General features: G+C 41.4%; 1 protein-coding gene across 1 annotated transcript in view; it reads right to left on the bottom strand.

Moving 5' to 3' along the window:
- The window catches only part of DPP4 (dipeptidyl peptidase 4), a gene marked incomplete at both ends in the record, with an annotated part of 95298 nt that overhangs the window by 23827 nt on the left and 49183 nt on the right, over positions 1–22288 (bottom strand). Inside the window, 10 exons of the mRNA XM_080689390.1 lie at positions 808–877; positions 3488–3586; positions 3794–3841; positions 5715–5836; positions 6192–6245; positions 7166–7233; positions 7472–7579; positions 9719–9763; positions 11741–11876; positions 22077–22189. Coding sequence (XP_080545516.1) covers positions 808–877; positions 3488–3586; positions 3794–3841; positions 5715–5836; positions 6192–6245; positions 7166–7233; positions 7472–7579; positions 9719–9763; positions 11741–11876; positions 22077–22189 — 863 coding nt within the window. The remainder of the gene's footprint in view (positions 1–807; positions 878–3487; positions 3587–3793; positions 3842–5714; positions 5837–6191; positions 6246–7165; positions 7234–7471; positions 7580–9718; positions 9764–11740; positions 11877–22076; positions 22190–22288) is intronic.

Here is a 22288-nt window from a genome sequence, read left to right as displayed (position 1 = left end):
ATAGCTCAGAGATAGAATGACCCTGGGTTCAATCGCCAGTAACACGTACATGCAAGCACGCATGTGCGCGCGCACACACGGAAACAATATATACAATGACAGGAAGAGTGTGGCATTATGGGTGATACCAGGACACTTTTAGAAAGACAAAATCAATTCCTAATAATGAATAATAAATTATTTTGCAATGTTTTTATATTCAAAACTCACAAGCATTCACAAGTACTGTTCCCAAACTTGTGATTTCAGACTTCTAAGATTTCTAAGACTTGTAATGACTTCTTTTTTATATCACCTCTTCTCTACACCATACCCACACAACACACACACACACACACACACACACACACACACACACACACGAAAAAGACAAGAAAGAAAAAAGAAATGAAAAATACCAGAAGGCAGTGAAATTTCAAGAACTAGAAGAGAAATTTGAGATCTCAAGGAGCCAAAGGCAACCACTAGGAATCTTTTGGGCCGGTTTGGGGGTAAGAAACCCATCTTGTTTTGCTAAATGTTCAGGAAGAAAGGTAAATAAGGACTTGAAACTTCCTGTGGCATTTCCTTGGACTGTAGGGAAGCAGATAAAAAGAAAAAACATATGTCAGCATGACAGAAAAGGCATATCTATCTTGTCTATTAAGATGTAGATAATATGGATTGGAATTTTAAGTGCAAAACAGAAATACTAATCAGCAATTCGGGAAGAGAAAAACGATACATATTCCTTTGGTTTTTTTAGTAAAAAATGAAAAAAAATGTGACTGTTAACAGTTAAATTGCTCCCTCCTTTTAAATACTTACACTTCTAATAGTAGAGGATATTTCTTGGAAGTATCAAAATGGGGAGGCAAGATCATCTGATACCAAAATCCTAAAAAACCAGAAATATTAATTAGAGATATGAACAATTATTAGTGCAAGGTTTTGTGTCTTTTTCTACCAGTGATAGCCTGTCTAGACTCTAATATGTTAAGTTAGAATAGAAACAGAAAATGAACTGCTTGGATCCAAAATAAAATAAAATACATGCTCAATCAGGTTAAAATACTAGCTAATGTTAAAACAATAAAGTTGTTTCTAATTTTCCTATTAAATACATTGGTGCCTTGTAAAATAAAAGTGCATCTTTGAATTTCTAATGTTTTGTTTTTATGATTCTGCTCTTTGGCATCTGATGTACTTATCTGGTTTGTTTATGGCTTATGTTCTAAGTTTTCCTCCAAAATGTTTTCCTCTTCTTGAATTTTCTTGAAGCTGTTTAGAATTTGTAGTTGGCCCCAACTCTATTTTAAAATTCTGATTTAATAACATTTTTATAATTCTTACTGCCATCCCAGACCGCAACGCTGAGTTCCCATTTTCAGCTCTATGTTTCTCAGAATAAAATCATGCTTATATGGAGCAAACTGTTGCGTACATTCTGTATGATCCCCCACAGATCTGTTTGATACCCTGTGCTTGACTTAACATCAATTTAATAAAAATCTGTTCCTAAATAATGAATTGGTTTCCTCTGCTCTCAAATTAAAGTTAGACTAATAAATCTAAAAAGTAAGAGTCTTTCTATATTTTAAAGATTATTTCTAGCTTCAGTAGATATAATTCCTGGGAGAAGAAACTTTCTTCTCCAGAATTGTTTCTTACGATTATTTTCCTTTCCATTTTCTGTTTTATGTTACAATTATTTTGGCTAAAAAGAAAAGAAAGATTAAGGAGTAAGAGCATTATGTAGGTGAACTTATTTTTTATTCATATTTTGACAAAAATATTTCTGACTTTTTTGTGTGGTACTAGGGATGGAACCTAGGGGCATTCTACCTCTGAGATATGCCCCCAGCTCTATTTTTATTTTTTATTTTGAAACAGAGTCTCACTGAGTTGCAAAGGGCCTCACTAAGTAGCTGAGGCTGTCCTCAAACCAGGATCCTCCTGTCTCAACCTTTCAAATGCTGGGATTACAAGCGTGCGCCACCACGCCTGGCGATGACTTCTAATATATATATATATATATTGGTGGTACTGGGGTTCCTGGAAGCCCTTCTACCTCCAGGCTACACTCCCAGACCTATTTTTATATTTTTATTTGGAAACAGGGTCTCTTAAGTCAGCACGACTGGCTATGAACCAGCGGGGCTGGCTTCGAACCAGCGCGATCCTCCTGTCTCTGCCTCCCAAGTGCGGGGATTACAAGCGTGCGCCACCATGCCCTGTTGCCCATGATATTTTTAATGAATACACCAAAGTCACTATTTGATCTCCACTTTGTCTGAATCAGCACTTGTTGATTAGAAGGTCCCACCATTTTGTGGGTGTGCCATCTTTGGAGGGGGAGATCATTCTAGTCTTATAATCATGCCTTTCCTTCTTCCTTATCTGGGGCTCCCCTCCATCCTTCCTCCTTTCTTCTGGTTTGAATGATTACAGCAGCCTCACCATGGGACCCTTCTTTCCTTCCCTGAAAGTTCCATCCTGTGATCTCTATCAAGTTTTCCTTCAAATTCTGTGACTTCCCTCACTGGAGAACCTTCAGGGCTTCCCACTTTTTACCAACTGAAATGAAATGCCACATCTCAGTATTCAATGCTTCTGCATTAGGCTGTCAGTGTTAGCTCTGAGAAACTAGTATTCAAGCATGGCTCAGGTCCAGGGCAATGGTATCACCTAGGAGCTTATGATCTTAGGATCTTGGGTCCACCTTGCCCAGCTGGGCTAGATGTGCATGTTAACAAGCTCCCAGGAGATTTGCAAGCACATTTCAACTGAGTACCACTGTCCTGAGATGTTCTTCAAAAGTGCCCATGCTCTCCAGGGCCTATCCTGCCATTTAAAATGAATGAACTGAATATTTTCTATTATTAACATAAACTTTAAAAGCATCCAAATAAATGAATCCAGATTAATTCCTCCCTTCCCTATAAATTGTTTGCCCTTAGTGGAGAAAACAAATAAAACAAAGAAACAAACCAACGGGATTTCTTACTTATAGAAACTTATTGTTGTTAAGCCATGATTAGACTACCAAGCTCAGTCCTAGGCTATAAGAGCAGAAAAGGATTAGAAAGAACATAAAAGACTTCTCCCCTGACACTGAAGTTCCATCATTTTATAGACAACTCCAGTTTTTAAATATTCCCATTTCTTTGGTTTAAAGGTAAAATATATTAGGATATTATTACATTAAATGTGCAGTTTATACTTACTAATAGAATAGAGTTACAAGCAGGAAGAAATTGAACTAGTACTACTACATTTTCTTCAAATACTTTTCCTCTTGATAGAATAAATTTTATATAATGTGGTATTGAATTTCAAGATTAAAAGAATATGAAAGTAGTGATTTTTATACTAGAACATTTCACAGAAAAAAATTTTATATTAGATTTATAGATCATAAAATATATATTTTCAGATTACATTTTTATTAGCTATATTTTATTCATATTCCCATCAAAAGTATTATTCCAAGAGAAATGTAGCTTACTTGTTTGGTTCAAAGTAATGTAGTCCAGTTTTTTTGATGGCATTTGGACATTCTGCAGCATTTTATTCAAAACTGAATTGTCTTCCAGGATCCTTATTTCTAAACAAAACAACAGTATTTGGTGCAATGTGAAAAATTCAGATTATATAATGCAATATGAAATATACTGACCAGACTGTACAGATTTCAGGTTATAAACTTTGTGTTCGAGCCTGGGTAATCCACAGTGCTGAGTACATGTTGGTTCTACACACGCATGCTTACGATTCTTAACAGCAAATGAGGGGTGAAAAATGAAAAAAATACCTGTATCATCTTCACCGCTATGCAGAGTATAGAGGGGCAGACCAGGGCCTGTTAACAATGATAGAAAAATACATTTTAGATGAGTATAGTATACCTGACTTTTCAAAAATATCATTTATTGCCATTTAACTTTGATGGAACAAATAATAAATATCTTAGTGGATAAGAAGCTTAATAAACGGGGGCTGTTTTTTTCAAAAAATAACTGCATCTGAGTGTAACGAATATTGCTGGAAAGGCACAGAGCTCAGCAAATAGAGTGGGAAATGAACCTCAGCCCTGCACCTTAGGTCTCTGCATTTCCTCATCTATGAGCTCAAATGGGAGCTGCGGTCCTTCTTCACCCTAAATCTTTGATCCTAAGCTGCCCACAGCAGCTCCCAGGCCTGCGCTGCTGGGCAGGTAGAGCTTTGGGACCAGCCTCACCTGGGTGCGGGGCAGGTGCCCCACCAACCCCTACTCCCAAGGAGTCAGGGAGCCAGGCAGCACATCTGCAGTGCCTGCCCGACTTGGATGAGCGATTCCTTTCTGGCATGCAAAAGTGTTTTTCTCACCAGCCCATATCTTCACTATTTATCCCAACTGTGGGAGATGCAGAGTGGAAGGTAATGTATAGAAAAGCTATTTTGTGAGCTATTTAATTTTGAGGCTGTTGGATGATAATATTAATTTTCATACTGAATTGAAACCACAGTGAAGGCACTGTTGGACCAGGGTTTCAATGCAGGCTGACTTGTGGTGTGTGGCTTAGGACAGCATATCTGTGCTTTGGTTTTCTCACAAATAAAGTGAACCTACTCTCTACTTTTGAGAATTTTCTTAAGGCTTAAACAAGATCATGAGGATAAAGCTTTTAGCATAGTGCTTAGTATACAGCACACACCTAAGAAAAGGGAACAAAAGAGTCCTAAGAAAGAATCATAAATACATAATACAGAAAACGTACTAGTGAGGAAAGATTCAGATAACTGGTTCAGAGTCCTCTTTTTTGCCACTGACAGTTCATTTTAGAATATCCAGATTCCTTCTCCTCATTTTGAGAGATAACAGAAGTATCACAGTGTTTGGAAAAGGAGTGGGAGGCAGAGACCTGTGTCTATACACTGGTAGTAGTTGCTGTGTGACTTGCATTAGCCATTATGCCTCTCCTTGCCCAAATTTCTTCATTTGTAAAATATAGTAGCAATGACAACAGGAGATAGAGAAGTAAGCATGCAGCGTGGCAGGCACCATGCAGACAACTTCTTATTTAAAGGGGTGAATGCATAAAATAGTCATGTAAAATCCTACAGTCCAGCAGGGTATAGCGGCGCATGATGTCTGTAATCCCAATAACTAGGAAGCTGAGGTGGAGGATTACATGTTTGATGCCAATTTCAGCAACTTAGAAAAACCCTTGGCAACTTAGCCGGCTCCACTGCAAAAAAAATAAAATAAAATAAATAAAAAAAAATAAAAAAGGACTGGGGGTGAATGGATCTCCAATATCAAAATAAAAAACAAAATAACAACAACAACACAAAAACAAACAAAAGCAAAAGCCGTACAATCTGCAGATGTATAAGAATATAAATCTTACATTCTTGCATAAGAATAGAAGAGTATTCTTGTATGAGGGAAAGACAAGGTGGTTGAAACTCAGCACTTGTATGTGATAGAGAAAAAAGTGACTGAGGAGATTTCAAGAGCTTCTCAGGTTCAAAAGGAGAGAACTGAACAGAGAAGAATGATCTCCAAGCTGGACAAGAGAAGGAAAATCTCAGACAGGGAGGAACTGGGGCCAGGAGGGTGGCACAGAATCACACCCATAGATGGGGTCACAGTGGGGAGGTGTATCAGCTGAGGGAAGGGAGGGAGCTACTCAGATGGACAAATGAGTCATGGCTGCCTCTGCCCTCCCCCTAGGTCAGCACAGACTTACCCAAACATCTCAGCTGATAATATTTTGCCTCTTTACTAAATGATACAGAATAGTACTGACACTTTTCTGGATTCAGCTCACAACTAAGGCACTTCACATTTGTGTGGTCATTAAGCTGGACTCTGTAAAACCAATGGTGGAAATTAAGTGCTTGGGGGGAAGGACAAATGAAAGGGAGAAACTGAATATTGCCACATTCTAGTTTTAGAGACCTAGCCTAAAAATTCTTTTTTGGCTGTGAAGCATGAAAAAATACATGAATTAATGATAATCTCAAATCTCTCGTTGTTGAAACACTTCACAAAACATAGAGTCATTGTCTTTTGTGACATGCAGATTAATTTATGAAGGAATAAATGTGCTCAATTCTATTTTACAACAAGTTAGGACAGCATGTGCTCACATGTACACTCACACTTCCAGGAATTTGTTCACCAGCTAAAAAGACTGAAATCAAAAACTCAATGAAGCTCTTACTTATAAAGATTTCTTCCTCCTGGCATTTCTTTATATTCATTACTAATGTAGTATCTAGGAAGAAAATGAAATAGATATTAATTATGCCTTCTAGATATGTCAGACATACTCCCTGAACTCAAGCACGATCAGGCACAATGCACGTCAATCAGTGACACCTCCCTCCCTCAATGCCCCCTCCCCATCACTCCCAGAAGGCACTTCTCCCATCGTCGCTACAGAGGACAAGTCACTTTTTTAACAGAGTAAAATGTCCAAAACTGAGGATTTCTTCTTTTCTTAAAACGACAAGTGAAAGCTCAAAAGAAGCCTTTCGTAAGAAAAAAAAAATATGACAGACATCAAGCCTGAAATTTAAACCCCATTCATCTCTCTCATTGTTTATATTTCCTCTTTTAAGCCAAGAGCTTAAGGATTCAGGGGCCCCGTCATCCTGAGAATGGCACGGCCACTTCTGAAAAGAGTCTTCCAAAGCTACATTGGGCAATGGTAAAATTCCTCCATGACGAGGCCAACGAAGAACTATAAAAGTGCTCGTCTAATGAAAAATATAATTTTCTTTTCCAACAAGTCGTATATGGCAGTGGACAGCTTCGGCAAAGTTTGCTATTTTCTAAAGAGAAAGGCCAAGACGTGGGCAGATAAAATTGCCTTTCCAAGCCTTCCAAACACTTGGTGCCAGCTCAAAGCTAACAGAATGCCCTGCGTGCTAGTGTTCTGGCAAAAGAGGCTGCAGCTCTTGTCATGTAAAGCAGGTAAGAGCAAGAGGTAGAGCTGCTTGGTGGCATGGTATCAAATCTGCTGAGCATATGTGAAAATCATTAAGGCTTCCGTATGTTAAAAAGAAAAAAAGTATTGAACACATTCCAAATAGACTTACTCTGTATTTGTCAGAGATTTTTCCCTACTTCTGTGCAAAGAGGGCGTGATTATGATGAATGGGTTTATATCCTCTTGATTATTAGAATACTCACAGATAATTACTGGTAAGAGCTTCTATCCCAATGACTTCCCAGGCTCCTTTTGTAATAAATGTGCAGTCCTAATAGGGGTTTCAAATAAAAGATTATACTCTCTAATCAAAATTAAATAAAATTAAATCATTTTGTCAGGCATCAAAATAACCTGGAGATTTCTTGTTGGTGGCTACATCTCACTCTATCTTATTCCATTCACTATTGAAGAATGGAATTTGTCTTTTTGTAGACATTGATTGACTTTTCAAGTTAGTTTTGAAAATAAGAGGGTCAACTGGAAATAAATAATGTAAGAATACTTACTTTACTATCTACTTGGAAATGGCAAATGTGTTTGTAACCCTCTTCATTGCTGATGATCCTATAGAAGCTATTACCATCAGAGGTAAAATGAGGTTCTGCGGGTCTAAACTAGAAGATAATAGAGAACAAAGAAATATTAAAACATTCACCTCATCTCAGCACCAGCTTTAGTTTCAGAAAGTCCTCCCTAACATCTGTGTTCAAAAACCCATGTTCTGTTTGCTAGCCAAAGGAAGCCAGAAGGTCTCAAAAAGATGATCCTCCTTCTATAAAATGTAGGCAGAGTGGCTTGACTCATAAGTAATTTTTTTGTGAGGAGTCAATGAGAGAATGCTCATATGACACCCAACAAACAGAAAAGGTTCCTGTTCTTTGGGGGCATCTTCTTTCCATGGAGGGTAGCTCTGACTTCTGGCTAGAGGTGTGGAAAACTTAGAATTCACCTTTATTTCGAGAGGTAAATTCCCTCAGTGTCACAAATATGTTCCTTGAAACATACACATTATTATTTGCCTGTTTCAGGTTGGAGGTAGTTTGTCGCTTGGGAGAATTTTTTGTTCCTGTTTTTGCACATACTTCCTTTTAAAATTCAGGCTTAGTCTTTAACCATTTCTGTCCTAGCCACCGTAAGGAATGTCTGCTGTATATTTTATATGAGAACATTCATATAGTTATTTTTATTATAAGTCTTTTCATTTTGTTCAAGATGATCAACAATTTACCAAAAAAGATTGTATAGAAGTATAAAACATGATTTTCATTTTTTATGGTTCAATAAAGGATAGTACTCAGAATATAATGTAGCTTAAGTAGGAGCGTATCTATCCCAGCCTCAAAGAAACATGTCGTTTTACGATTTCTATTTCCTAGCTACATTTGAGAGCAGGTAGGAGATGGTCTTTTAAAATTGTTGGTTCACTTCGCCCTCGACGTTTCCTCTCTTATCAGCTCCCATTTTGGGAAGGAAGAAAAATGCTTCCCTCTCCTATTTAGTGATTCAAAGTGAATTCATTTATGGAGCAAGCTGAGGCGTGCAGTACACTTGGTGTTCTCATTACAGAGCTCTGAAACACATTCCCCTCTCTAGACCTGTGTTCACAGCCTTATCTTTTTAATACATTTCCCTGTTTCCCCTGGATGGAGTTGTGCCTAGTAGAAATGTGTGAAAAGTGGCATCTGTCTGGTTAAATACAGAGAGGAAAAAACATATTTTTTTCAAAGAGTCGTGAGGAAGTGTAGCATATCTCTTGCCATGGAGGAAACCACTTTTCATGTTGGCAAACCTCTCCCCTCTGCCCAATCAATGCCTGAAGAAAAAGGACATGTGAATGCTTCGGAGCTCCGAGACCAGCTGGAGCAGGTCGTCTTCCCGTGCTGGGGCCTCACCTCTAAGACCCAAGAGATGTAAAATCTTTAAAATTAGTGTGTGTGTGTGTGTGTGTGTGTGTGTGTGTGTGTGTGTATGCGCGCGTGCATGCATGTGTGTGTGTGATGCTTTGTCTCTTTCTCTTAAATGAGGACTAATCAAAGTAGATATAAAAATTAGGTGCAATCCATCGATTCATTCCTCATCTTTTATGTGAGGAGTCTTGATAGCTAGGATTCTTTCATCTATACACTCCATTCCACAATCCTGCTACAGTGTGGTGGGAAATTCTGTGCAATGTACACATGATGTGGTGGGGGGTGCACAAGGAGTCTCCAAGGGTCACCACGCTTTCCTGGATACAGCTCTGCATCTGGGGGCCTGATAAAGTGTGAACTCACATGAGTGTGATTGCTTCCAAAGAGAGGTGCGTGGCGGCTGTTGAGAGGTTGGTGCCGAGTTTCTGCTAGCTGTAGTCACATGTCCTTAGGCATTTGTCCAGGCTGGGATGGAAGCTGTATTTTCTGCCTTTAAAGCACATAACTTCAAATATGAGGTCAACAAGTGCATTTGGCATTTTGGCTGCCTTTAAGGGGTGGTTGCTTTTTAACTGACTGGGGGCTACAATTTGCCTGGGGTATGTGTTTTGTTTTCTCTTGATTTTGCACTTGAGCCCTTCCATTTTCCAACTGAATATGTTACATAGCCTTCATAAAAAAGATCTCTCCACAGGGAGCATTTCTAATATTTTGAGAAATAGGTCAACCAATATCTCTATTAATGACAAATAGCAGAGGTTCCTAGTGTAGAATGCCTATATATTGAATAGCTCCGAGCAGCTAACCCATAGTATATAAAATTTTCAAATTCAGAATACTTACTCGTCCAACCCAGCCTGTGGTACTCATCTCAATGTGCTGCCGTGCCTGGAAAGGAAGAGATATAAGGGCAGCCTTTCACAGAGAGCAAGATGATGAAGCCTATTCTTTAGCCATTATTTGTGTTAATTTCAATAAAACTGTACTTAAAATAAAAAAGTTAAAAACTACCCCTGCTCGCATATTTTTATTTATGTTACTACTTTTCATGCAGTTATATGAGATCATGTACTCTTTTGCTTAGAGCTATGTCTTGGGTTTATCCCATGCACTGCCCTGGAAGCCCCACTGGTGTTTTAACTTTGACATATACATAACTGAAGATAATTTCCTTCTCTTTCCTCCATCCCAATGAGGCTTGTTATAGTCCTCTATGACTCTCCTATCCATTCGAGGCAGAGACCTGGAGGTCATTCTAAAATCCTCTTCTTATAGTTACCTCCCTCAGCCCCTTTCATTGACTTCTCAGTCTTCTCCACCATTCCTGCCTTTGTTGGCAATGGCAGGATTCCTTTGGCCCACAGCCTGATCTTCTAATTGGAGATGCTGCTTATCTTTTCTCCGTCTGGTCTACTATCTGCCCCACTCAGCTCCCAGCTGACCTCATTTGGCAAGAGACATTTCTGTTCTCATTATGATGCTCTCTGATTTACAACCTTGAAAGAGGCCCCGTTCCTTACAAGGTAACAACAAGTACTTAGAATAGCACCTGAGTCTGAGACTGTGCCTCTAGCCTCAGTTTCCACCCCTGTTCCTCTCCCCAACTTTTCTAAGTACCTACAGTTCCTGCATGCTCCAAATTATTGTCTTGGGAGGCACAGTTTTCTGCCTATGCCTCAGCCTTCAGCCTTTGCCCAGACTGTACCTGTCCATGTTATTCCTTATTTCTCACCCCACCCCACCTGACCCCAGTAGAGTTGGGCATCTTCCTACCTCTCCACTATACCTTGCTTAAACCTTTATGGCACAAAACCCTGATATTACAATAATCTAATTAGTAACAAGCAACGTGGATTTTTCAGCTTGAATTTTGGCTGTGTTCTATGACCTGAGCAGGTGCTTAAACTTACTAAGTCTCAGTGTCTACAGTGCCAGGAATACTGTAAGTGCTCAATAAATGGTAAATCTCATTATTTATTTTCATGATGGGATTCTCTGATGGCACAGAAACATTTAAGGAATGAGAATACTGTATAAATCATTTTTTAAAATACTATGTGCCTTATAGCACATTATAGGCGCTCAATGTTTCTTGAATTAATAAATAAATAAGTGAACCAAGGCATGGGGAGCTCAAGCTCTCTGAGATGAGACTCTGCCCATGTCTATCCAGGAGGAGCAGGAAGGGGAGGTGCACAGACACAGGACCCATGACCAGAAAGGGGACTGGCAGTGTCCTCAGCATATACCCAGGCTCTACCCTTCCCAAGGGCTCTGGCTCCCAAAGGGACTCTATAACCTACCAGCCAAGTTGTACCTCCTGGTGACCTGGTTGGAAATGCCCACTGTCCCAAGGTCAGATTAGTGCCCTTTTGCCTCAGTGTTGCCACTTTCTTAGGCTGGCATATATTTACATTCTAAATCTGCTTCCTGTTTAAGTGTAGTCACAGTATGGTAACGGATCTGTCATCCCTTGATATTTGTTTGGCCTTGTGCATCTCAGTCAGTAATTACCATCTCATATTTCTCTGTTAAAACACTCCACTGCAAATACAGACCCTGACTTTCTTTGCATTTTTGAATAATGACATCACATTCTACCTTTGGGATTTCTAATCACCCTTTCTCATTTATTTATAGCAATGACATCAGAACTAAATAATATGGCTAGTGAGTGAAGGTGAGACAGAAGCCCCAGTGGATATCAAGTCATCTAATAATTAGTCAAGACTGACCCACTGCCTCAGGACTGGACACAGAGACAGGAAAGAGAAACTGATTGCCAACCTTCACGCTCCCTGACTTCACAGAGCCCCTCCCCACCACATGATGTCTCAGAGGCAAAGCATACTCATCCAATCTTACCAACAAGCAGTTCCATGTTAGGTTTACATTATCATAGTCACAAATATCCATGACAGAATAGTTCTGAATCCTCCGGAGCCACTGCAAGGAAATCCTCTCTTGTGTAGCCCATGTCACATCACACAAATAGTGATCCCTGGAAGGAAGGAAGGGTGGGAGGGAGGGAGGGTTGGGAGAGAGAGAGAGGGAAAAAAAAATATATATATATATATATATATATATATATATATATATATATATATGAACTTGTTTCAGACCTTGGTACAAATAAATATCTTAATAGGGAAGATAAATCAATCTTAATGGCAATTATAATTTTAAATGGTATTTAAGAATACCATTTAAGTCAAGCATGACGGCACATGCCTGTAATCTCAGTACTCCAGAAGCTAACACAGGAAGATTTCAGTTTCAAGGCCAATCTCAGCGACTTAGTGGGGTCTTAAACAATTCATAAGACCCTATTTCAAAACAAAAAATAAAATGGGGCCAAAAGCATAGCTCAGAGGTAGAATGTTTCTGGGTTTCATCTCTAGTACAAAACATACACATATACCGCTTAATACCATAATATTTGACCTTTCCTTAAGCGTAAATTGCAATTTAATTTTGAACAAAAATTGAAATATATCCAACGAGAAGAAGCAGTTGCAACATCCTACGGTGGCATAACATACTCGACTTGAACCATACACTCAAGGTTTACCAGGCTCTAAACTCAGCCTCTGGTGGAACCAGGGAATCAAAGGTGATATTTTCCCATCTTCTCTTTGCTGTCTTGAAAAAACAATACAGTGAAGTCAGGGCCACTGGCTAAAATCTGAGCATTTTCTGGTAATTGACATGAGCCAGAATATTCTTCCGATTAGTGTGAAACTAGAGCTGATCTTTTCTCAACTTCACTTTCAAATGGGGAAAATAATTGACTCACACCTCCACAAACTTCGAAAATCAAAGAATTACATCCTAAAAAAAAAAAAAAAATCACTTCTCGAGAGCCGAAAACATGAACCCTGTGAAGAAATTAAGGAGCCTTGCAGCATTTTGACTTAATTTGCATAAACAGAGATAACTCTAGCCATGCCTCCTCCCAACACATACCTTCAAACATTTTTGGGACCACTTTCTGATTTGTGGTGAAATGTACTGGATTCAAAATTCACTGCTCTGCTAGACTCCCTAATCTCACTTGCTCTGGGATAGTTTATTTAGTTTTCCTTTTTCCTTTAGTGTGATTTTGGATGACTATTCACAAATCACCACTCCAACATCTGAGCAAAGCCTTGCTCCATTTTGTCAGAAAGTTCAAAACAAGTCTGCCCATCCTCACTCTTCGTGTCTGGTCCATGACCTATCTCCCCCATCCTAAACGTTTAAAAATGCTCCCTGTCTGGCTCTCCAGGTGGTGCCCATCCCTGCCTCTGGTCATCTTGTCTCCTTGTTTAACTGCCAGTTCTCTGAGGTGAGGCCCACATCTTGGGAGGAATCCCCAGGGCCGAACAGACCTGGCCCCAAACAGGCATGCATGGAATTCTCCTGGAGCTCAGCCCTCAAGAAAGAAAAAATCATCTCCCGCCCTTTGTGGCCTAAATATTTCCATTCTTCCTTAGAACTCACAGACAGATCTCTTCCTGTCTCCGCTCCCACTTCCCAGACACTGGAGATACCTGGTGAGCACTCAGGGTGGCTCAGGGCAAAACACTCGAAGCCCCTTTCATGCATGGGACACTTGGTTTGCCAATGCACTTGGTGACACCGGGCCCCTGTGCCAACCCATCCCGCCATGGGTTGCAGGTATTGAAAGACCCAAAACTTCATGCAGTGGCAAAGCATCTTGCTTCCATGCCTAGACGTTTCTTTTCATTTCTGCCTTCTTGCCTATTAAGAGTCTATGCATCTTCTCTTTGTTCAAACTTGTCCTTGAGTCTGAAATGACTGCCAGGCCCTCATATCTTTAAGTCTTAGCCTGTCCGTGACGTTGACTTGGAAACCCCTTGCTGCTACACCTCTTTCACCAGCCTGGGGGAGGAGTGGCGGGGTGGGGGGTTACCACAAACGGCCAGGCCAGCAGCATCTGGCAGCGCTTCTCACGTGTCCAGGAGCAGGGTAGTTTCATCTTCACCTAGTCTAATGCTTCCACATTCACTCAGTGCAGAGGAGTCAAATGAGAAGATGAAAGGTAAATAAATCGTACCCCGGAGAGGTTAAGATTTCTTTGCAAAGGTAAATCCATTACTGTAAGGTAAATCCTTCCAAAGAGAATGAAAGAATGAAAACTGAAACAGAAAATAAAGCTTTGGGGAATGAACTTTCCAGACCAGGGGTCAGAAGATGTTTTAAGTGAAGGGTCAGTAAATATTTAATTCTTTGCGGTCCACATCTTCTCTGTCAGAGCCACTCAACTCCGCCTTTATAGCACAGAAGTGGTCAGAGACAATACTCAAACAAGCGGAGTGGCTATGTTCCAATGAAAAGCTGAAATTTAAATATCATGTAATCTTTGCATCACGAAATATAGTCTTCTTTGATCTTTCTTTTTTAATCTTAGTCACTAAGTTTATTAATATATTTTATTTATTAATTTAGCTTTTTATGAATTTAATTTTTTGGCGGTCCCGGGAATTGAACTCAGGGGTGTTCTACCTCTGAGTTACACTCCCAGCCACTTTTTAAAACAATTTTTTTGTTTTGTTTGTTTTGAAACTGGGTCTCACTAGGTTGCTGAGAGTCTTAATAGGTTGCTGAGGCTGCTCTGGAGCCTATGATCCTCCTGTGTCAGCCTCCCAAGTACTGGGACTATAGGTATGTGCCACAAAGTCTGGCTGAATTTCTTTCCAACTTAAAACGTTAAAACCATTTATACCTGTGCATGATACAAAAATAGGTAGAAGGCTGGATTTGTCCCAGATACCCTAGTGGACTAATCCCAGTTTCATGCCAGTTTTTTTTTTTTTTTTTTTAGTCAAAAACCTTTTTGACAAACCCATAAAAATTATGTGCTTCTCACTAGAACGAAAAAATAAAAAAAACAAAAAAGGCACATGCACAAAATTCGCAAGACTTCATGGAAGAGATTAAAAAACGAAGATCCAGAAATGCCTTTCCTCCTATTTAAAGTGTCCTGGTAGTGAGTCAACCCGTACTAAGTAGCTTTATCTACCAAAAGCCATAAATTATACCTCAGGTTCAGAAATCAGCACTATAAAGCAAGTTTTCCTCATTTGAAAACACTGAGTAATGGAATTTGGGGAGTCAGCCAGGAAACTCACATGTGGAAACCACCTTTCCTGCCCACCGAGAGAGAAAGGTTAATGAACCTGGATCCTCTCTCCCTTTGTCAGCCTCTATGGCCCAAACTGTACTCTGCACCCTGCAAGCGCTCAGCCAAGGCATGCCCCTGGGGAGGGATCACAGGTCGTTCTGAATTTCCTCATACACACGCTTCTCTTCAATTGCAGCCTGCGCCAAGACCATGCCAGGCTGAGAGGTGAGTCATGAAAAAGACACTCGCTGATGCCTCAACTTGACTTCTTACCATAAGTTTTAAGTGCCCACTTTAGAAGCATCCACCGTAGCAGGCTGATCGACTATGCTTTGCATGCTACGTGTTGATTTTACTCTGCAAAGAGAAAGAGGCCAATGCCGAGTAGACTTCCCTCTGCACCGGTTGGGGGAGGTAGAGGAGGGGCTGCACAGCCAGCCTGGCCTCCGCATAAGCCTCCGCTGTTTATTTTCTGTTAGTGACTCAATAGTTCTTCTAACTTCTAAAGGGAATAGGTTCATCCGAAAACTAAAGCAACAGAGTAATTTCTGGATATCATGAGAGTTCACACCCATGTGCTATATCTGTGCCAGGAACTGTTCTAAGCGCTTGACATACAGCTCCTGACCACCCCGTGAGGCAGGCGCCTGTGTTGTGGTGTTTTGCACGCGAGGAACCGGAAGCGCAAAGAGGTTAACTCGCTTGCTCAAGAAGCCCCGCTGGAAAGCGCTGCAGCCAGGACTCCATGCAAACATTTGGCTTCACATTTCTTGTTCAAACTCACCCTCGCTGTAGAAGCTCTGCCTGTCCCTTTGGGAGACATTGCTAGTTAGCATGAAATTCTCATTCATTCTCTCTCTCTCTCTCTCTCTCTCTCTCTCTCTCTCTCTCTCTCTCTCTCTCTGTTGTGTGTGCGCGCATGCTCAGAGTCATTTACCTTCATGCTATATCCTCAGCCCTTTTTTATATTTTTTGTTTGGGAAACTGGGTCTAAGTTACTGAGCCTCTCACACTTTTGCTGAAACTCTCCTCAAACCTATGATCCTCCTGTCTCAGCCTCCTAAGTTCTAGGATTACACCCAGCTCCTCGAGCTATTTTTTTAATTACTAGAAAGTTGTGTGCAAACTAAATTTCATAGAGTGAGTTATATCTGAACACACTGAGTTTTTTTTTTTTTTTTTTTTTTTTTTTGCGGGTCTGGGGATGGAACCCAGGGGCATTCGACCTCCGAGCTACACTCCCAGCCTTATTTCTTATTCTTTATTTTGAAACAGAGTCTCTCTAAGTTGCAGAGGGCCTCACTAAGTAGCTGAGGCTGTCGCAAGCCTCAATCCTCCGGTCTCGGCCTCCCGAATGCTGGGATTACAAGTGTGCGCCACCACGTCCAGCAGCTGAGATTTGTTTTTGAGAATCATACTCTAGGGAATTCCTTGTTAAAGTGACTGTTTGTCCTAGCAAGATGCCTTGCAGAGTAGGCATTTAATAAAATTCTTTTGGGTAATATCAATGCTCTAATTTGTGTACGTGTATACTTAAACTAAAGTATACATTGCTAAGTGGAGAGAATATTGGAGGGAAAATGTTGCTAAGAGCAAGTGCAGACTGTGGAGTGATTAATTCAGTGAATCACTAGAGGAAGCAGGCGTCCTGCCAGTGCTGGCCTTGGGCTCCACGCCACCCTCTGCTCTGCTAGGCATGCCAACCTTCCTGGGTCTGCTGACAGATCGTGAGAAGAAGAATGGGTGGGGCGGGATGGAGCAGAACCGAGGGAGGCGTGTTGGTAGCACTTGAGCCCCAATCTGCCTCCTTCTTGCAGGTGCACTAGTCCTCCAGGGACGGTAAGTCCAGTTTACTTGTTTCTTATGTGATAATCTCAGGCTCTGGTGACCCTACTTTGGACCAAAAGCCATCCACATACAGAGGATTTTGAGCCAGTCTTTAGCTACTGTGTCCCTCAGGAGCAGAGAGAACAGGGGCAGGGTATGTCATGATCTGGATGTGATGGCCCCCAGAGCCATTCAACAGATGTTGAGTGAGGTCACCTCAGGGGAAAACATCCTCTTCAATCCTCTAGCTTCGAGCCACAGAATTTGCAGATGGCTGGGAGGAGGAAGGATTGCTGTGTGTGTGAGGTCATTTTGAAGGCTGTCTTTGGAGCTGGCTGTGTGAATCCTATTCTATACACACAGTTGCCAGAAAAATCCACATTATTCATCCATCCACCCATACCCTCTGTCAATTACTTATTAATTTATTCTACAAATATCAGTTGGGCACTTGCTTCATCCCAGGAACCCTGCAAGGCACTGGAGATACTACTAGAAATTTGAACTCTACCCTGCAGAACATGTCTTACCTCAGCTGGCAATGTATGTGCTGCTCTAAATAAAACAGGAGTTTTATAAGTTTGCATTATATGCTGGTTGTTTTTTTTTAACATTTTGAGATCCCCAAATTTTTGTAACAAGTAACCCATGTACATCAGCAGCTTAATCAAACAAGGTAACTTTGGCACTAAATCAGTGAGGACAGCAGAGCAGCTCACCTTGCTCTAGAACTCACTCCTGGGTTGCTGAAAGAGCAACCTTGATGCCTTTCTCACTTGATACCAGATTAGGGCTTCCTCCCATTTTTTGCTAATTTCTGACAAAACCACAAAACCACCTCATCATCCTAAAAGATGTGGCGAAGGGATATGGCCTAATGAGAACAAACGAGGACAACACAGAGTAGAGAAGGGGAGCACCTGATCTTTGTGAGGCTGCCCACGGCCAGAACCAGCGAACCATCGGGTAACACAGCCCAGAGGGCCAAATGGCAGTCTAAGCCATAGAACCTGCCTCGATTGCCTTGTTCCTGCTGGAGCTTTACAGGAGGCAAAAAATGATGTCTTACCATGTACTAGAACACTTTCCACAGGGAGGATTTAGAATCTACTTTTCTTATTTCTGTTTATTTTTATTTTCTTATTTCTAATTTTTTTTTTTTTTTTTGGTGGTACTGGGGTTCCTGGAAGCCCTTCTGCCATTGGGCTACACCCCCAGACCTATTTTATAAGTTTTTTTTTTTAAATTTGGAAACAGGGTCTCTTAAGCCAGCATGGCTGGCTTCTAACCTGTGCGATCCTCCTGTCTCCGCCTCCCAAGTGCAGAGATTACAAGCGTGCGCCACCACGCCCGGCTATTTTTAATATATTTTTATTGGTGCACTCTAGCCTCCTATTATAATGTCGTTCACACTGATTGTGACATACACGAACACAGCACTTTGTGGGCTTTCTCCAGCTCCCTCCACATTCTCCCCCTTTCTTCATACAAGATATTGAGATTGACGCTGGCATTCTCACATATGTACATAAAGCCAATGGAAGTAACCCCTTCACTGATCCTCCCTCTCCTCCCTCCCATCCCCTAAACCACCTCCCTAACTCCACAGAATTTCTCCTCCATTATCTGAAGCACCTCTGGTATAGAGATTACTCCCTAGCCTCTGCATATTAGAGAAAACATATGACCCTTCGTTTTCTGTGCCTGTACAGCCTACTTTTAGAAAACCTGAAATCCTAGTTGGGCGTGGTGGCGCACACTTGTAATCCCAGTACTTGGGAGGCTAAGTCAGGAGGATCTGGGTTTGTGGCCAGCCTCAGCTATTTAGTGAGGCCCTCTGCAACTTAGTGAGACCCTGTTTCAAAATAAAGAAGAAAAAGTCAGGTTGGGAGTGTAGCTCAGAGGTGGAATACCCCTGGGTTCAATTCCCAGCAAAACACACACACACACACACACACACACACACACACACACACACACACGCTGAAACCTCACCAGTGTTTACAGAGACCAGAATTATATTTTAAATTCCCTATACAAACTGGGTGCAGTGGCATATACCTGAAATCCTAGTGCTCGGGAAGCTGAACAGGAAAATCAGAGGTTCGAGGCCAGGGTGAAGTAACTTAGCAAGACTGTGCTTAACAAAAAGAATAGGACTGTGGGTATAGCGCACAAATATAGAAGTATATAGCTCATGGGTATAGAAGTAGAATCTCCCTGGATTCAATCCCCGGTAACACACACACACGCACACACACACACACACACACACACACACACACACATTTTCCCCTATACTACACTTTCCCATGCCCCAAATGATTTCTGGTAATATATGCATTTTCCACACAAAGTATCCCCAGGGGATGAGGCGGCAGCCCCCACCATGAATTTAGCTTAAAGAACTGCAAAGCACAAATAATTAATAATTAGTTCACCAGGGGCAAAAAGTAAATCCTTAAAAGTAGTGAAGTTTCTTGAGCTCGGTATGTCACCACTTTGCCTCAGAGAGTGGTTTAAGTGGGAACAATTTCATCTCTTCATCCGTGAATTAGAAAAATGGCATTTTAGGTGTTCATGGGGAGAAAAAGAGACAGCAAGGCTGGAAGAGCAGCTCAGTCCAACCCACAGGAAATGCTCAACTTAGTTTTTTCTCTCTCTTTTTCCTTTCTTTCTTTCTCTCTTTCTTTCTTTCACTTTCATTTTTTTTCTTTTTTCTTTTTCTTTTTGTACTAGGGATTGAACCCAGGGGCATTCTACCTGAGAGTTATACTTCCAGCACTTTTTATTTTTGTTTAAACCGGATCTAAGTTGCTGAGGGGTCTCGCTAGGTTGCCCAGGCTGACCTCAAACCTGTGATCCTCCTGTCCCAACCTCCCAAACGTTGGGATTGCAGGCATGCACCCCTGGGCCAGGTGCTCAACACATTTTCACTGGGTTATTCTATGATTTCTCCCCAGGAGGCTCTTGTCTCTGACCTATTCCCATTTTTCAGGCTAAATGCTGCATGATTTAGCAAATGCTTTTACCTCCCCAAGCTTGCACTGTCCCCTCTATCTCCAGGTGGAGTTCTCACTGTGCTCTGGGCACTCTCCGGAGCAACAGAGGGAGATAGGGCTGGGTTGGTCCAACACAAGCAGCAGTTTTCCATTTGATTGCTGGCCCTGCACTTCTGTTTACATCCCATTTCACTAGAACAAAGTTTCTGGGTCCTTACACAAAGTATGTAAACATTAATGAGGAATCCCCACGCCCAGCAGGAGCTCCCTGCTCATCCTCTCTGTGACAGATAATGGTCAGGAGAGGTCACACCAGGCAGTGCAGGCTTTTCCTGGAGAGCTGCAACATTCCCACGATGCTTGTCTTTGTCCCACCTCAGCGCCCTTCCTCTTCCTGTGTGTCTGGGAATGGAATCCCACCTGCTCTGTCTGCACATTCCTCAGGATGCTTTCCTCGATCTCGGGGTCATGGAAAACCCTCTCTTCTTCGTGGAAGGACTCCAGCCTATTTATCTTACCTCTCACTTCCCTCTTGCAGTCATTTTTCTGAATGTTTTTTATCAGAACTCTGATTGTAAGTGCTAGCCGGGCACAGACTCCCTCATGTGTACATGTGTATTTGAGAACATAAAGCATGGTGTCCAAGCAATCAGTGCTGACTGATTAGAGGTAGCTACACAGGACCAAACTGCTGATTTAAAAATCTTTGGGTAAAATTTTATACCTTGAGCAAGCTCAGCGGGAAAAAAGTTTTTTTTTTTTTTAAATTACTGATAGTTGATTCTCTGTCTAAATAAATAAGTCAATACAGATACTTTTAACCAAGTTAATAAATTACTAACACAGACTGCGGCACGCATGAGTTCGTGCAACCAAGAGAACTGGGGCACATCTCTATTGTCCTGGAGACGACTCTGCCTTCAGGAATCCCAGTGTGTCCACTAAGTAAACAGAGAGATGCTTGGCGGAGTGCTTAATAGTCAGAGAGACAGATTTGAAGACAGGACACAGTCCCTTTCTTAATGGCTGGGCCTCATTTTTTAAAAATCTGTAAAACAGGTACATGCTAATAGTTGTTGGAAAGAGTTATTTTCAAGTGTAATAAGATAAGGAAGGATGCAGTAACACCCTGTGTCTGGCACACAGAAGATGCTCAATACACCCCAGCTCCTATTTAAAAACAATAACAAAGCCAAAATCAATAACAGGAATGAATAAAGAGCTGCACAGCAGCCATAAACCACACCCTGTATGGCTTCTGTACAGGAAAATAAGCCCGAGTCTGAAGGTGCTTAGTGGCAGTATTCCAAACCTCCAAAGACTATTTAAGCGATGACATCTTGGGGTGCAAGGTGACCATGGGAGTTCCTAAATTGAACCCATAATTTCTCTGGATTTCTCAAGGTCTTACCTTGATCTGAAAAGTCCTGTGTGATCCTTATCCCCAGTCACACTTCTGAGTGTCCCCACTCGGAAGGCTCCAGTCACTCTGGCTGCCTTCTAAGTCCTCTGAGCCCCTAGCACATTCTCTGCATGTCTTCCTCTGCTGGGTACTGGCACTGCTTCCCCCAGTCTCTGTGTGCACAGATCTCTCCTTGTCTTCAATCACTTCTCAGGGTTCCCCTTATCTCAGGCTCCTTCCCTAATTGCCCCTCTCCAACCCCATCACTGTTGCCCTGGTGTGCTTTTCTCTACTTTTATCACCACTGGGCATTTTATTTATTTATTTATTTATTATTTTTAGTGGTACTGGGGTTCCTGGAAGCCCTTCTACCTCTGAGCTAAACTACCAGACCTATTTTTTTTTTAATATATGTTTTTATTTGGAAACAGGGTCTCAACCCAGCACAGCTGGCTTCGAACCTGCGCGATCCTCCCATCTCCGCCTCCCAAGCACAGGGATTACGAGCGTGCGCCACCACGCCCGGCACCACTGGGCATTTTATATTGTTATTTATTTGATTATCTGGTGATCATCTGCATCCTTTAATTTGAGTGCAGGCTGCATGCCGGCCACCTGGGAATCTGTCTGCTCTGTTCACTGTGCAGGTGCGTCTCTAGACCTGTGCTTAGCCTGAAGACAGGGTGTAGGGCTTCAAAGAGAAAAAAAAAAAAGTGTTGCCGAATAAAAGAATAAATAAATGTCGGTCTGAGTGACACAGTGGGATGCCGTGGTGGATTTCACTAGTCCTGTTCTAAAGAAATATGGGGTCCACAACCCAAGTGTTGAAGTGTAGAGTCTTACCCTCTTAACTCAGAGTCAGGAGCAGCAATTTGCACAGAAGTTGCATTGGCAGCTGAGCTGAGAGAGTCTGTATTTACAACAAAGAATTTTACAGTTGGATTCCTGGCTCCAGCCTAGAAAAATACAATCACAGAATTGGTAGTGACTCCCTCCAAAAATCAGCACATAACTTAAAGGTGCACAAAAATGTCTACATATGACAATAAAATTAT

The sequence above is a fragment of the Muscardinus avellanarius genome (genome assembly GCF_963383645.1).
Source record: "Muscardinus avellanarius genome assembly, chromosome: 2".
Taxonomy (NCBI): domain Eukaryota; kingdom Metazoa; phylum Chordata; class Mammalia; order Rodentia; family Gliridae; genus Muscardinus; species Muscardinus avellanarius.
The sequence above is the reverse complement of the archived record's forward strand: the minus strand, read 5'-3'. Positions and strand labels throughout refer to the sequence as shown.